We start from the raw sequence: 16,062 nt of genomic DNA, 5'->3' as shown, positions 1-16,062 counted from the left end.
GGCTTATGGTTTTAGAGGGTTAGAGTCCATGATGACTGAGTGATGGAGTGACCACACAGAGGCAGGAACAACTGGAAGCTCACACCATGAGCAAGAGGCAGACAGCTGCTGGGAATGGCACAAGTCTTTTGAAAGCTCAAAGCCTGTTCTCAGTGGCATACTTTGTGGGCATCTCTGCCACCTTCTTAGACAGGGGCAAGACAAGCTGTAGGTGGCAAGAAGGCAGTTCAGTTCAACAGGACTCAGAAGCAGGTGATGGTTCAAACTTTGGGAGTCTGACCCTGAATTGTTGATTTAGGAATATTTAAGCACAACACAATTTAGTGAAGTGCAATGCAATGGGCACATAAATCTACTTGAACAAAGTAAGCTAAATACAAACCAGACATGAATCCATAGAACTCTTTGTAAAGTTCATAAAGATAGGTTACAAGAAAAACAAATTTTGATAAGAGTCTGGGAGGGATCCACTGCTGGAAACTCTCCAGCCACACAGACAACATGAAGGGCACCAGGCTAATAAGCACATCAGTTCCATCCTTCTGGGCAGAGAACAGGTTTGCCTTCCTTCCCCTGAAGAAACAACCCCGTGTGTTTAACATCCAGATCCTCCCAGCACAGTGGTTCTCAGCCTTCCTAATGCTGTAACCCTTTAATACAGCGCCTCATATTGTAGTGACCCCCAACCATAAAATTAGACACCTCTCAAGCCACCACAGTGGTTTTTAGGATGTTAACCTGCTGCCTTCTCAATGTTGCTGCCTCTGCTAACTGCAGCCAAAGATTCCACTCCTGTCTTTGCTCACTGCCCTCTGTGGGAACAGGCCTCCTGAGCTCTATCTAGTATTCTGAGTACATTTAGCTGTTAGAATTAATGTAAGTGGGGTGGGAGCTGGGGAGATGGCTCAGTCAGTAAAGGGCTTGAGGCTACAGGATGAAAACCCGAGTTCAGATCCCCACACATACATAAAAGCTGGGCACTGCAGTGCATGTCTGTAACCCCAGGGCTGAGGGTGTAGAAACATGGATGGACATGGGCATATCCTGGATGCCTGCTGGCCAGGCAGGCTAGCCAAAATAGCAAGCTGCAGATTCTGTGAGAGACTATCTCCAAAAATAAAGTGGAGAATGTTAGAGGAAGGTGTCTGGTGTCAGCCTGGGGCCTCTACACGTGTGTATATAGGAGTGCACCCAACCATCCCCCTGAAACCCGTGTACACACACACACACACACACACACACAGAGCAAAAAAATCCCAGACATGAAGGAGGGGAGCAGGTCAGTGGTAGAGTACTTGCCTAGCATGCACAAGACCCTGGGTTTGATTCTCAATATTAAAAAGAAAAAAATAGGTCAATTTAATGGTTCTGGTTTTTGTAGAACTAAACATTTGGAGGAAGAAGGCTTTGAGCAGCAGAGGCTGAGAAAGCCATGATCGCCTATGATTTCAGCTGCTACTGTGGCCTGAGAGGTCTCTGTCAACTTGGCAAATCCACCTCTTCTAGATTGAGATCAGCTGGCAGATGGGTCATGAGAACTTGCTGTCCCTGTGACGGTAGCGTTGTCACCTGTGCCTGACATGGTGTTCTAGAATGATGACTCCCATCAGCCAGACCTCCCACAGCCTCACTGAAGATTAACTACCAAGTTGTAGGTGGAGCAGGATAGGTTTCAAGGTTTCTACCATGTGTCTGCAGAAAGCCAAACTTCTGAGCCTAGATGATGGTGGTTTATGCCTATAATTCAAGTATTTGGAAGGCTGAGGCATGAGAATCCTGAGTTTGAGGTCACCGTGGGCTTCATGGGGAATTACAGGTCAAAGTCAGATCCATAGCAAGGCCCTGTCTCAAAAACAAAAGATTCACTTGCCCAGAGCTTTTGCAAACATAGCAATGAAATATTGATAATAAGAAGTGTTAGGGCTGAAGAAATGGCTCTGTGGTAAGAACATTGTGTGGAAAAGTAAGAGGAGCTGAGTTCAAATCTAAATAAAATTTGGGCATGGCTGCATGTGCCTATAACCCCAGTGTTGGAGGTCGAAAGAGGAACATCCCAAGAGCCCGCTGGCCAGCCAGCCTAGCAGAAATGGCTAGCTTCCGGCTCAGTGAGAGACCTTGTCTAAGAATCAGAGAACGAGAGATGATGACACTCAACTTCTTCCTTTGGCCTCTACATGAGCACATGCATCTGAACACATGTATGCATACACCCCCCCACACACACACACACACCATACAAATAAAATTTTAATATGTTAAGCTAAAAATCATCAGAGAATTACATGATTGGGTATTGATACAGGTTTGGAAAGCAAACCTATAATACAGGTTTATATTATATTTTATAATATAACTAGAAGCATGTACTGAGAAAAAACAGGAGCACCTTTGAAGGCTTTGGGGGAGGCTAGGGGCACATAGTCTTTTTGATTTTTGGGACACAAAATGTAGCCCAAGCTGGTCTTCAGCTCTGTATCTAGCTATGGTGACCTTGCATTTTCTCAGTCTTCTTGCCTCCTCCTTCCAAGTGCTGGGATTATAGGTGTGTGCCACCATGCCTGGATTTGACATTTTTATAACCCAGGCCATGTGGGTGATAGGCAAGTGCCCTAACAACTGAGCTTCACCTCCAACTCTTTGTGGATTTTTGAAAGAATGTTTAAACTTTTGTTTGTTTGTGTGATGTGTGTGCATGTGTGTGTGTGTACATTTGTGCGTGTGTGTGTGTGTGTGCGTGAGTGTGTGTGTGTGTGTGTGTGTGTGTGTGTGTGTGTGTGCAGACCCTGGTGTACATGTGATGGAGTCAGAGGAAAGCTTGCAGGACTCACTTTTTTACCATGTGGGACTCAAGGATTGAACTTAAACGCATCCCCTTGGTAGCAAGCACCTTTATCCACTGAGCATCTTACCAGCCTCCCAGTTTTTAGCATGTTCAAGGTCTTATTTATGTAAAATCTTTGCTTTATGTAGAATTTACTTTGACATAAATATCTTCAATGCCGTTTTCCTTTTAAAAATGAAATCTGTGGGTTTATTTTTCTGTCTCTTGTAAGACTCATACTGAGGGATTATCATTATATTCTTAGAATGTCCTGGAAGAACCACAAGGAGGGGGCCACGGCTGGAGTATGTGGTGTTTGTGTGTGTGTGTGTGTGTGTGTGTGTGTGTGTGCGTGCGTGTGTGTGAATTATCTGGGAATAACTTTGTAGTAGGGATTTCAGGCCAGTGTAAATGATGTGAGTATTTAAGGAGGCTGAGGCAAAAGGAAGGCAACATAGAGGCCCCTACATAGGCCTTAAAAAATCATCCCCACCTACAGGGATCAATCAAGCAGCCCACTGGCCCATGGGTGGATGGACACTTGTTAGGTATCTCTGTGCCAGGCTGTGGTCCTGCTCCAGTCTTTTGCTATAGTTAGTTTCCCTTCTTCCTCCTCCTCCTGGCCCACTCCTCCTCCATTTGCTTGCTTTGAGACAAGGACCCACTTCACTGTGCAGCCCAGACCTACAACTCACTATACAGTCTCAGCTCATCTCAGACTGGAGACAATCTTCCAGCCTCAGCCTCCCCAGTGCTGGGAAAGTAACTCTGGTAGTAGAGCACTTGGCTAGCATGCATAAAGCCCAGGTCTAATCTCTAGACCACACACATGAAGTAGCAAATTATAGAAAATACAATATAATTGATAATAATAGTAATAAATGATAAATAATGACAGTGCTGTAGCTACAAAAAAAAAAAAAAAATGTGAGGACCAATGAGTTTACATAAGGAGGACACATCCTGGAGCCATGACAGGAATGTCTGAGATGTCCTGGATAAGGCGAAGTTCCAGCTGAGTTTGTTCGTTCCATCCGAAGAACTGAGTATTAGAATGAGACAATTCAATAAAGCATATGAAGTAGTATTGCAATTCAAACTACTTTCTTTGTAACCTCATTTTGCTTCTGAGTTGCAGTGAGCAGCATATATTATTGCTAGGATAGTTTTAATATCATTGGAAGGAATAAATAGCCAGGGCAGTGTGTGTGGCATACCTACAGTCCAGCAGCTTTTGTTAAAGTAGCCAAGAAGATGTAAATTTGTGTTGTCCCGTGCAAAGGTGTTCTCACAATTAAGGTCTGGCTTCTGAATCTCCAGGGCGGTGCATCCGAGACAGCTGGGGGTTAGCTGATTGATGCAACCCAGTGAGGTTCAAACACCATCAGGTGCCTTTCCTCCCCAGAGGCACCCTCCCCAGGATATATCCAGAACTTTCCTCTCTAATTAGGTTGGAGTAAAACCAAGGCATCCAATGGAAACAGAGTTTTTCACAAAACTCCCAAACCTTTCTGAAAGGACATCTTCTTAAAGCACTTGCCCTGAAACATCAGCTCCCAATAAATTGTACTCACAGAATTGGATGCTTAAACGTATAGTTTATTTCTCTTAACAATCAAAAGGGATTTTGTGTAGTGTGCATATTTATTTGTTTGTTTATTTGTTTGTTTGTTTTATCCTTTGAGACAAGACCAAATTCTCAAGAACAAACCAACTTGGAATTCACTATGTAGCCCAGGTTAGCCTTAAACCCAAGTCATTCTTCCTTTCCCAGCATCCCAAGTGCTGGGATTACAGGTGTGGACCATTATACTCACTTAAGAGTTTTCTTGTTTGTTCTGGTTTTATTGTTGTTTGAGACAGCCTTGTGAAGTCCAGGCTGGCCTCAAGTTTCCTAGGTAGCTGAGGCTACCCTTGAACTCCTGAGCCTCCTGTCTCCATCTCTCAAGTGCTGGCATCATCAGCCTGTTCTTCCACACCTGACTAAGGATTTTCTTTATTAGAGCTCTCATACTTCTACACCACCTCAGCAGTGAAGCATACCAGCCCTTTAACAGGTGAGCAAGAGGCAGAGCTGAGCCTTCAAAAGCTAGGAGAAGCAGGCAGGCCCTGGCCCGGGCTGCCATGGTTAACCTGTGGGAAGGACAGCAGCAGTCAGGTCACTGGTGGGGGTGTCCACAGCAGGGTCTCACTACGCACAGAAAGTGGCTGGTTGTATCCTTGATGCTTAGCCTCGTCCCTCACTTTTGTCCTCCTTGGAGCTGAGCGTGTGGGATGAGAGGTTTGGGGGGTTGTGCTGACCTGAGAGTCCAGATTCTCACTTCTTGGGGTCAATATTCTCTGCCCACTGTGCTAAAAGGAGAACGGGAGGTTTTAGGCGCCGTCCCATCTTTATTGGCTGAGAGAGAGAATGTCTCTGGGTCTCTTCTCTGTCCCAGGTTCCCCTTCCAGAGGCTTCTCTATCAGTGAAGGACACAACTGGCAAGGAAGCCCTCAGGCTGCCAAGATGAAATGCCTTGAAGGTATTACTGTGTGGGCTGGGATCTAAGACAATGTCCAGAGGTTCACAGGCAAAGGGGTTGCAACAGCCTGGTTAAGAAACCAGACTCACTAACTGTGAAAGCTCTTCCTCTTGCTACTGAGATAGAATTGTCTGGGCTTTTTTTTTTTCCCCTTTCCCCTGTGGGAAACTATCAGTAATGTTCCTGATGGCTCTGTATTGACTCTCCAGCAGACAGACAATGTGAAGTCCCCAGTACATAGGGTTAAACCACACTGAGCTAGGACAGCTGAGACTAGTTCATTTAAAGAGGCAATGGAAGGACTTGTGGGATTAGGAGGGGCAGGTGGAGAAAGAAGCCTGTGGTATCCATTCAGCCCACTGAAATGCTATGTGCCAAGTGAAGGCGTTTGGTGCCTGCCAGGTGCTGTTGTGGATCATTTGGGGGTGTCATGGGAGCAGCGGGGATAAGGCCAGCAGAGAGGTAGGATTTAAAAATGGTTCAAGAGATAGCTTCTGAGCAGAGTTTCTGTTGAGTGTCAGCCTGTCTGGATAAGAGTTCTGTCACCAATGTCTCCATCTTCTTCCCAGGTCTGCACTTACAGCAGAGGCAGAGCAAATTCTCAGCTCCCTTGGCTCCTGAAGAAGGCTTAGTATGTGCCTTCCAACTGGAGGAAGGAGAGAAGGAGAATGAAGAGGAATTTGTGTGTTCATATCAGGCCCCAGAAGTGAAGGAGGAAGGGAATGATGTCGGGGATCCAGCCATAGTGAGCACCATCCAAAATACCCAAGTTTCACAGCAGGTAGGGATAGAGAGAGTGGCCCCAAACTTACACCTTAACAGACTGTCACTCAACACTCCTCCTTGCCTCTACTTCTTTGTTAAGACCCATTTTGAATTAAAATGCTTTATCCCAGGCCCCTAGTTAGGGCTTTTTTTCTTCCCTCTTTCTTCCTGTCTCCCAGGCTAAGTTTCTGCAGTTCTCTTTTACCTAAAATCAGATCCTAAACCAGGTATAGTGGCACAACCCACTATCCTACTAGAATCCTGAAGTAGAAACATAAAGATCATGATTGTCAGTCTGGATTAGATAATGCCGTGTCCAGGAGGGCGGTGGACTAGGACTGGGGGACCACCTGAAAGAGAGAATGGGAGAGCAGGGGTATGCAAAGAACGACGGATTGTCTAAAGTCTGATCAAACTGAAATTTTAATTTTTTCACATGGGGGTTATATACACATAGAAGCAGGGTGTGGGGAGGGTATGACGCAGGGTCTTCTTTGTTCTTGGGGAGCACAGGTGTTCTTTAGGGGAGTACAAAAGTCTTCCAGAACAGGATATTGGCTGGGTGAAAAGTTCACAGAAGCAGCAGGGCAGAACAGGTCACTATGTTCCTGTCCAGAAGATCTATTGGGCATTTATTCTTATCTAAGTTAGTACTTTCCTACCAAAGCTACCTCTCCATAAGATCGATGATTATTTGTTCTTATCTAGGCTGGTACTTATCCACCAGGGCTACCTGGACAAGATCTATAGCTATCTGTTCTAGGGTTAGTGCTTTCCCACAGAGACCAAGACTTTGTGTCAGAAGGCATATATGGCTAACTTAGGCCCATGGCCGATATAGGCCCATGGTCGACTTAGGACATTAATGTATAAGCAAGGTCACTCCCAACAAGATAAAGAGACACATTCACAGACAGACAGACTGACTGACAGATAGACAAGACAAATGAACTGGGCAGACAGGGCAGATGGACAACAGATAGCAAAGACGGGACCAGACTGGACTGGACAGATGGGTGGTCAGATGGACAGGACAGGATGGACATGACAGACAGAACAGGACACACACAACCCCAGAGCAAAATTCCACAAGACTGGGGTGATGGCCTAGTTGGTAAAGCCCTTGTCTTATAAATGCCAGGACTTGAGTTCAGATCCTTAGAACATGTGTGGTACCCTGGATCCAGCAGGGTGGGCCTGTAACTTCAGCCACTGCAAGATGGGAAGTAGAGCAGAAAGGTCCTTAGAAACTTAAGGCCAGCTCTCCCAGCCTATGTGCAAAGTTCCAGAGTGATGAGAGAAGGCAAAGGTGGACAGAGCCCTGGAGACCAAAATCAGAGGTTATCCATGTGCACGCCATGGCTATGCATGATGTGTAGCTACACATGGGTGTGGACACACAATGCCAGCAGGACCATGGCATCCGGGGGTCTCTGCTAGGCAGTAGCCCTACTATTGGTGAATCACTTTTGTCTCAGGCCCTGTGTCTCAGCAGCCATTCTTTGGATTCTCCCTTAAACTCACATGGCCAGTAAAGACAAGGCTTTCCCAGTATAAGTGAGGTGACTTGACCCTCCTGCTACCTTTTCCTAAACTGTTAGTCATCTTCTCAGGAAGGAGGATCCTGGCCAGGCTGTTACTGTCCTGGCTGTTGAAATCTTTGGCTTTTGATGCCCCAACCTTGTTCCTATGGAAACAAAAGGAGAAGACAGGATGGTGGTGTTGGTCACTTGAATCTGGCAGTTCTTCCTTTTTGTTCCAGAGAGGGCTGCACAGTTCCCCCAGAGTCAAGGCCTCTGGTGCCTTGAGGATGTCCCCAACCTCCCTGCATTTTCTAGGGCAGGTGAGTCTGCTTTAGTCTCCATCCAGTGAGGAGGTGATTGGGTGATGTAGACCATTCTACTCCTAAATTATTGAGTGTCCCTTGCTTCTGTTATGTTGTCTCCCCTTCTTCTTGCCCTGGAGATGACAACCCCAAGATTAGTGTGGGGTGGGCAGCCACATCATGGAGAAGAGCTTGGTGTCTTGTCAGGTGGTGCATACAGCCTTAATCCGTGTTACTAGAACTGCTTCTCATACTAGAGAGGACATCCTTAATCCAGCATTATAAAATATCTCAGCAGATGACCAGCATTGACTTGGGGCAGGAAGACCTGCCATTCACAAATTACTAACAGTGTGAAAAATAAAATGAAGAGCAGGAAATCCTGTAGGGAAAGCTATAAGGTAATTAAGCTCTGTTGAGTTTGAGGAGAGAAAAGACAGGGGATCCTGTCCTCAGTGGTTGAAATCAGAACACAAAAGCATGTCTTCCCTACCCCCACTGTAGGTCAAACACTGAAAAGGCACCTCCTAAGAGGTAGCAAAGTGTCAACAAAAGCAGGAAACAGTCTCTATAGCTGCCTTGACAATTCCCCCAACAAAGTAAAACACTGGCTGAAATTATTGAGGGGAAAGAGGCCTGTGAAAAACCCAGAGACAGGAAATGACCTGAACCAGGCAGAATTGTCTCCTCTCTGTGGAGTGTCTGCCTTGTCCCCTGGACTATCTATTGCCAATTCCTTTTCAGTCTGTGTTTCCAAGAGCCAGTTCTCCAGCCCATCACTTTGGACCTCAACAGTCTTCACCAGATCCTTTTCTGTTCTACAGCCCACTGAACCTGTGCACCCCTAAACTCAGGTACCAATGACAGGCTGCTTTATCAGGGCAAGCTGAGTTCTTCCTATAGTTCATAAGACATAGTGGCCAAGGACCTACGCCTTTTACCAGTAGCCACAGAAAAACACTTACAGAAATTTGCTAACAAAAATCAGAAGCATAGTGGGGTCTCTGCTCCCTCACAGATGAAGAAACAGCCAACTCTGGGAAATTTAAGGAGTGAGGTCAGCTAACCTGACAGAACTGAGAACTGCTAATCAAGCCAAAGGTTGTCTATTGTGCCTAGACTGTATGCAGCCAGATTACAGAAAATCATATCTTGGGATGGGGAGATGAGGACTGTGGAGTTTTCATTTTGATTTGGGAGAGGCGTAGAGATGCATAGGGCTGTCTTAGACATTCTCTGGTGCTTACCCAGTCTGAATGGATGGGGGTGGGGGAGGTGCAGAGCAGAGGATTTCCAATCTGCTGGTTTCCTTTTAGCCTTCCCAGTCATCTGACCCAGCTCCACCCTCAGCACCAGCAGATCCTACTGCAGCAGCAGTGGAGTCAAACAGCAAGGTAAAGCCTATGAGAAGCAGGGGTGAGGGGAACCAGTCTGTATGGACACTGGGTATTTCCTTGTGTGCATAAGCAGTGCCCATTACTGTTGCCCAACACTACACCTGTTCCAGTCCTTCCAAGAACATTCCACTGCCTGTTCACCACTCCTTGGGAAGCCACTATGGCAAGGCTGGCCTAAAAGGATATTTCTGCTGTCCAGAAGTGTCCCAGCCCAGAAGCCTTGGTCTCCTGAGCAGGACACCTATGCTAACCTCATGACCCAAAAAGACAAGGACTGGGTGATAAGAGTGCAGATGGTTCAGCTGCAGAGCAAGAACCCCCGCCTGGATGATTACTACTACCAGGTAGGTACTGGCACCTAGACCTAGCTTTTGACTTTGGCCTTCTCTGACCCTCTCTTCAACCCACAGAGGCTACATCTGTTTAGGTGCTGGCAGTTGCTCCAAGACAGAATCCATCTTTCTAAAGTTAATTTCCCAAATTCCTTCCCTTTTAGTCTCCTATACTTTGGTCAAATGGGATAATTTACTATCTTCAAAATACCCAAGACTTGTCTCCATCCTTTGAGGTGTTTCCTTACCTTTCCTGGGAATGTAGGCATGTCCACTTCTATACACTTTTTTGAGCCTTAGAAATACCTTATAAGGCCCCACACACTTTGCCTGTTCCCTGGACTCTCAGAAGTACTATCAGAAGCTAGAGAAGAGACAGGCAGATGAAGAGCTGCTTGGACAGAAGAACAGGGCTGAGTCTCTCAAGTTGGTCACGCCTTACATCCAGAAGTCCAAAGTTTACAAGTCAGGTATGGCCAGGCTGACGGCTTGGGCTGGATAATCTGGGTGGGTGGTGCACCTATAGGAAAGCATGTGCCCCTGGCTCTCTTTATACAGTGGTGCGGGTTGAGGGTTCCCTGGGCCAGGTAGCTGTATCAACATGGTTTAGCCCTCGCCGAGCTATTGATGCTATATCTCACGGAACTCAAGAGCAGGTAAGAGCATGTGATCATCCCAAAATTCTTTCTGCTCCCCCTACCCCCGCCCCTGTGTCTACAACACATTCATGTTTGGGTTTAAATCGTGACGTAAGGAAGCAATGTGGTCAGATTGTGTCTAGCCTTTTCCAGCTGCCATTGATGGAGTGGCTGATGGCCAGGGCCTCTCTGTGCCTAGGATACAGGAGCTTCAAGCAGCCAGAGGCTTCGGGTATTATCCCAGATTGAGAAGGTGAGCTAAGCTCACAGGGAGGTGCTCTTGACCAAATTCTCAAGGATAGGATATTGCTCAATTAATTTCACCCCCACGCCTACCACTGTCAAATTTCTAGATGTTCCTTCAGTTACTAAAAATAGAGGAGGGCCAGAATGATGGGTTCCCACCACTCTACCACTCTCAGCAACAGAGCAACCAGATTGAGAAGCTCTTTCAGGCCTTAAATACCCAGGAGCAGAACAACCTGGAGTGAGTAAAAGAGTCCTGCCTCAGCCCAGCAGGTGCTGGCCTTGCTGCTGGCATGAAGCCTCCTTTCCTGACACAACTCTCAAAAGAAAAAACGCTTTCCTCTTCTCTCCCTTATAGGGAGGCAGCAGATAACCTTCTACAAGTGCTGTCTGTGAGGAAAGGGAAATTTTTGGTGGCTCGGCTGCTCCCCTTCTTGCCCCCGGATCAAGCTGTTAGCCTCCTCCTATATGTCACCTACCATCTGCCTCTCCTGATCCAGAGGGACGTGGCTGACCAGGTGCTGTGGCAATGAGGATGAGCAAAAAGGATGATGTGGATGGGTTTGGGATCTGTCCACCTCTCCACTCCCTCCCTTCCTAAAGAGGTGACAGAATGCGGCCCACCCCTAAATAAGGGAGTCACAGAACAACCATAGCAACCGCAGGTCATCTTCAGGTTGATGATGAGCAGTGGAAAACAGGTGAATGGCTGTACAGGAATGAGTGTGCTCTGAGTTTGAGAGGAGATAAGGGTCCTCTGATGGGAGGGTCTCATATCATCATACATCCTATAGAAAGCCATTGCAAGGTAATAGGGCAATACTTTAGGACTGCTAGGAACAGAGAGTTATGAGCAGGGTTAGCCCTGGCAAGGGGCCTGAATAAGAAGACACCTAAAGCTGGTCGGATACAAAAGGAGTGGAGGCAGAGTAAGAGGAGATAGAGTGATAGTAGAGTCAGAAGAGATACTTACTGGTCTTCTTGCAGGGTCTACACATGCTATTCAAACCACTGGGGAAATACATCAGTCATGTGACCTTCCATCAGCTCCTCCATGCACTGCAAGGTCTAATGTTCCTGTCACCTGGCTCCTCAGAGAGGCCAGTCTCTGTGGTACTTCAGAATCAGGTAATATACTTGAGACATCTTTCTTTCCACAGATGGCTTTTGGTTTGTTTTGATTTTCTTGAGACAGGGTCTCATTTAGTTTAGCCTGGCCTAGAACTCTCCATGTAACCGAGGACAACTCGAACTGCTGATCTTTAGCATTTAACATGTACATGTTGGCATCTGTCGTCATGACCGGCCTCCCATAGATGATTTCCAAATGGCACCACTAGAAAGAAAGAATCAAGAGAACGGTCTCACCTCTACACAGCAGGATAAGTCCTCTGCAGCACTTCATGTCTAGTGAGAACTGAGCTTGGTGGAGTCCTAGTACTCAGGAGGCTGAGGCAGAGGGATCATGAGTTCAAAACTCAGCTTAGGTTGCATTGCAAGTGTTAGGCCACTCTAAACCTGTCTCAAAAACGAACACCCTCTGTGTGAGCACAGGATTGTCTGCAGAGAGCTTATTAAATACCAGGTCCTTGCATGGTGCAGTGTGTGTGGAGGGGGACGTCTGCTTTCCCTCATTTCCTCTTTCTTGTCTCTCTCTTTTTCTCTTCTGTTTCTCTATCCCCTCCCTCCCTTCACCCCTCCCTTTTTCTTCTTTCTTCTCATACTGTCTGGCACTGTTGCTTATGAACATGTGGTGAGTCTTGTGGCAAATGCCATGTAAGGAATGGCATCCAGTATAGGACTTGGCGGTGGGGTTTCCTCAGTTGGCAGAGTGCTTGTGAGGCATGCATGAAGTCCTGGGTTTGATCTCCAGCACCACCCAAATTGAGTGTGGTGGTTCCTACTTGTAAGGGAAAGCAGAAGCAAAGGTTTCAGAATTTCAAGATTTTTATGGTGAGCTCAGGGCTAGCCTGGACTACCTGAGACCTATGGGAAGACACATCTTTTCTGATAGATTCCCTGTGACTGCAGGTGGTGTGAACTTCCACACTGGAAGTCTCCAAACTTTTTATTGTGTACCCTTTGGTGGGGGACGCAGGGAGGCAGACAGATATCCTACGTGCCTATATTAGGTTCTTACTACACGAAAACAGTCTTTTTTTCCTTTGTGCTAAGCATTGTAACAAGGCCTGTATCTACTCTGTACTTTCCATACCACTGAGCTCCACCCCAGTCCACAACAGCAAGTTTTTAAGTATGCCACTCTGGATTTGACAGTCTCTGTCAATCTCTAGGGCCTTCTCTTGTGCATGCTTGTGTGCTTAAAGTGGTACTTCTGAAGGTATGGCCCACAGACCACCTGGCTCCAGAGTCCAGGCTCCTCATTCACTGACTGATTCCCCCATCTTGTCAGCTATCAAAGACTCATGGAAAGCTCAGGGCAGTGGTTCCTTTGTGTGTGAGAGAGAGTTCTTTGTTCAGCTGTACAGTCTGGTAGTTCTTGTATGTTGGTCTCCATCTGTACACTTGAGTCTGTCCTTTAAGCTGGAGGATGACAGCAAAGCCAGAGGAGCACAAAATGCCTGTAGAACTCATTGTTGTCTTGAACTGCCTTTCAACGTCTCTCGTAGTTTGGGATATCTCTGCTGTATGCCTTGCTGAGTCATGGAGAGCAGCTGGTATCCCTGGATTCTTCCCTCCGATCCAGCAGTGACTGTGCAGCTTGGTAAGATCATAAAGGCCTTATCATTACATTCCAATACCCTGGGTGTGTAGGAACCCTGTGAAAGAGTTCCTGAACAACATATTCAAGTACCAGAGAGGTAGTTGGGCAGAACTGTATCTTCTCCCACCCTACATAGTGTCCTATGTTGGAATTTGGTTTCCCACAGGGGACAGGGTCACAGTAATTAAACAAAAAATTCATTTAGAGTCAAACAGACTTGTCTATTGCTATGTAAATTTGACACACTTCATTTCTTAGTTTGTTTCTTCATCTGGAAGTAGTACTATTAACTCCTTAAAGTTAAAATTGGACAGGAAGGAGGATGGATATGCATCCTGAGGTGCGTACCAAATGTATAGATGTTACCTCTCAATTGCTGTCTGGGATGGGACACCACACCTGCAGTGGTGAAAGAGTAATAACAGACTTTGCCTGGGTATCAGTTTCCTGCATAAATATAAAGGCTCTGCTAGGCTTCTCTTTTCTGTCCCTCAGGACAGACTTGGTGATTCTGATTGCCTGGGAGATAGCTCAGTTGCCTGCAGCATCCTTGGCGGAACCCCTAGCCTTCCCCAGGAATCTGCTTCCCCTGTTCTGCCATCACATGGACAGACAATTAGTTCACCAGCTGGAAGCCAGAATAGAGTAAGTGCTTACAGAAACCAAGTCTCACCCTCATCAAGCCCACTCCAGGCTGTGTATCAAATATCTTATAAAGTGTGATCATTGAAAACAATGAGCCAGGCATGGCAAACCATGCCTTAGGTCTTAGTTTTTAGGGTCAAAGGTGAGTTCCAAGCCAGCCTGGTCTACACAGCTAGTTCCAAGCCAGCCAGGACTACATAGTGAGATATGAGACTCTGTCTCAAAAAACCAAACCAAACTAAACCAAACAAACAAACAAAAAGTCTTGGACCAGTGAGATGGCTCAGCAGGAGGACTCATATGATAGAATGAGGCAAGTGACTCCTAAAAGTTCTCCTGTGGCTTCCAAAGCTTCACTGTGTAGTGTGTGTGTGTGTGTGTGTGTGTGTGTGTGTGTGTGTGTGAAAATGTAATTTAAAAAATCTAAAATTTGCTCTAGAAACCAAGGTATATTACTGAGTAACCCAGTTTGGACTCATTAGGGTCCTGGGGTCTGTTCAGCCACAACTTTGTCTTTATTCCCAATGTTTGGTCATTTGTGGGTGCTATTTCAGAACTGTATTTTGAAAAGTTGAATAACTAATTCATTCAAACAATGTTTGAGAGACTATTTCAGGCCATAAGAGAAATAAGAGAACATCTCTGTCCTCAGAATTTATCAGCCATTAGAATGAGCCAAGCATGAATTAAACCATAAATGTTTATAAAATGGAATTGTGTTTGCAGTTAACTCTTTTTCTTTGTAGGCTTGACTGTATCTACTGATGTATTAGTTAATGTGAGAAGTTGAAATATCAGAAATGAAACTCCATCACCTGTCTACAGTGATACCTTTGAGGCCATTTCCTATGAACCTTGCCACATTGTCATATGCTTTCTTAAAATCTAGGTGATTTGCCTAAAATTAAGGCATGGCTACTTTAGATATAATTAAAGGACTATCAAATAATATGTTGAAACTTGTTTGTAAGTTTGGAATTACAATGAAGGCCATTTTTGTGAATATGTCAAGAATATCCTTCCAAATAAGGGGAAAGGCCTTGCTGTATTTAATAAAAGTCTAATCTGGGATGTTGTTTCAGTGTTGCCAGACCTCATGTAAACCAAACTTTTCAGCTAAGGCTGAGAGATTTGGATATAAGCATCTTCCTTAGCATAAGAAAATAAATGGCTACATTTTGTCAAATGAAGTCCTGCATCCATCAAGGAATATTAAAGTACTTTTTATGAGCAGGCTGGGTTTCAGGCAGGAATATAACAAGTCTCTGCTATTTCCAGGCTCACATAGAGTTGGTCAGGAATTGACACAAAATATCAATTAGTCATGAATACTATGGGGAAACATGACGTGATTTGAGAGTGACTGGAGTGGAGAGAGGCTTTAGACTTTAGACTGAGCCAGGAAGGCATGTTAACAGATTGCCAAAAGCCAAAATGTTCAGGTTGTAGAAGTAGCTGCATTACAAAGGCACTGTTAACTAGGCATGGAGGCATAACCCTGTATTCCTACTACCTGGAAGGCTGGTGAAGAAGGATCAGGAGTCTAAGGCCACTAAGAAGCCTTTATCAAAAAAAAAAAAAATAGCTTGACTAAATGCCTTTTCAATACCTCTCAGCTCTCTCCCCCTTCTGTATTGGATTGTACTTCTCTGAGAAAGTCAGAAGAAAGTGAAAGGCAAACTACTTCACCATCTCCACTTTGTATGCATCCTTCATGATTTTAAGAAAGACTCTTGGTGGAGGACCACAAAGAATAGACTGTTTGACCTCAAAAGGAGGTCTATTGGCCTGAGGAGTTGGCACCCAAATCCTGCAGCTGGGTACCCAAGGGTACAAGAGAACTCACCTGTAAGAGTCTGAAAATCAGTTTTTGTAGTCAGGAGTAGGGATTGGTGAATGCTTTTTTTTTTTTTTTTTTGATAAACTGCCTAATGGGGGAAGATTAGTCAGATTGTGTGTTTTCAAATTCTGGGGTCCAGGCATCTGATGGAGGAGGCTGCTTTCCAGAACTCCATAGGGGCAGATTTCTGAAAGCTGGGGTGTGGTGGGGATAGGCAGGCTCTGTTTTGAAGACCAGCTTTTTTTTTTTTTTTTTTTTTTTTTTTTTTTTTTTTTTTTTTTTTTAAGGGTAGAGGGTTCCTTAATA

General features: G+C 45.5%; 1 protein-coding gene across 1 annotated transcript; it reads left to right on the top strand.

Moving 5' to 3' along the window:
• Positions 1 to 4,641: 4,641 nt before the first annotated feature.
• On the top strand, positions 4,642 to 14,969 carry Patl2 (PAT1 homolog 2). Its single transcript, XM_034496527.2, has 16 exons — positions 4,642 to 4,878; positions 5,260 to 5,343; positions 5,913 to 6,124; positions 7,871 to 7,951; positions 8,678 to 8,787; positions 9,250 to 9,327; positions 9,530 to 9,674; positions 10,012 to 10,132; positions 10,221 to 10,318; positions 10,500 to 10,553; positions 10,654 to 10,787; positions 10,905 to 11,064; positions 11,534 to 11,674; positions 13,177 to 13,271; positions 13,767 to 13,916; positions 14,663 to 14,969. The coding sequence occupies exons 2-16, from the start codon at positions 5,328 to 5,330 to the stop codon at positions 14,679 to 14,681; spliced, it is 1,614 nt and encodes a 537-aa protein (XP_034352418.1). The 5' UTR covers positions 4,642 to 4,878; positions 5,260 to 5,327; the 3' UTR covers positions 14,682 to 14,969.
• Positions 14,970 to 16,062: the final 1,093 nt, after the last annotated feature.

This window comes from Arvicanthis niloticus, chromosome 2 (genome assembly GCF_011762505.2).
Source record: "Arvicanthis niloticus isolate mArvNil1 chromosome 2, mArvNil1.pat.X, whole genome shotgun sequence".
In the NCBI taxonomy this organism is placed as follows: domain Eukaryota; kingdom Metazoa; phylum Chordata; class Mammalia; order Rodentia; family Muridae; genus Arvicanthis; species Arvicanthis niloticus.
This window is presented reverse-complemented; position numbering and strand designations above follow the sequence as displayed.

What these genes read in the sequence shown, in the direction of transcription:
- Patl2 (XM_034496527.2), top strand. An exon ending in CTGTGCACCCCTAAACTCAG is followed by an intron (nt 8,788 to 9,249) that starts GTACCAATGACA and finishes GTTTCCTTTTAG; the next exon opens with CCTTCCCAGTCATCTGACCC. An exon ending in CAGGAGCAGAACAACCTGGA is followed by an intron (nt 10,788 to 10,904) that starts GTGAGTAAAAGA and finishes TCTCCCTTATAG; the next exon opens with GGAGGCAGCAGATAACCTTC.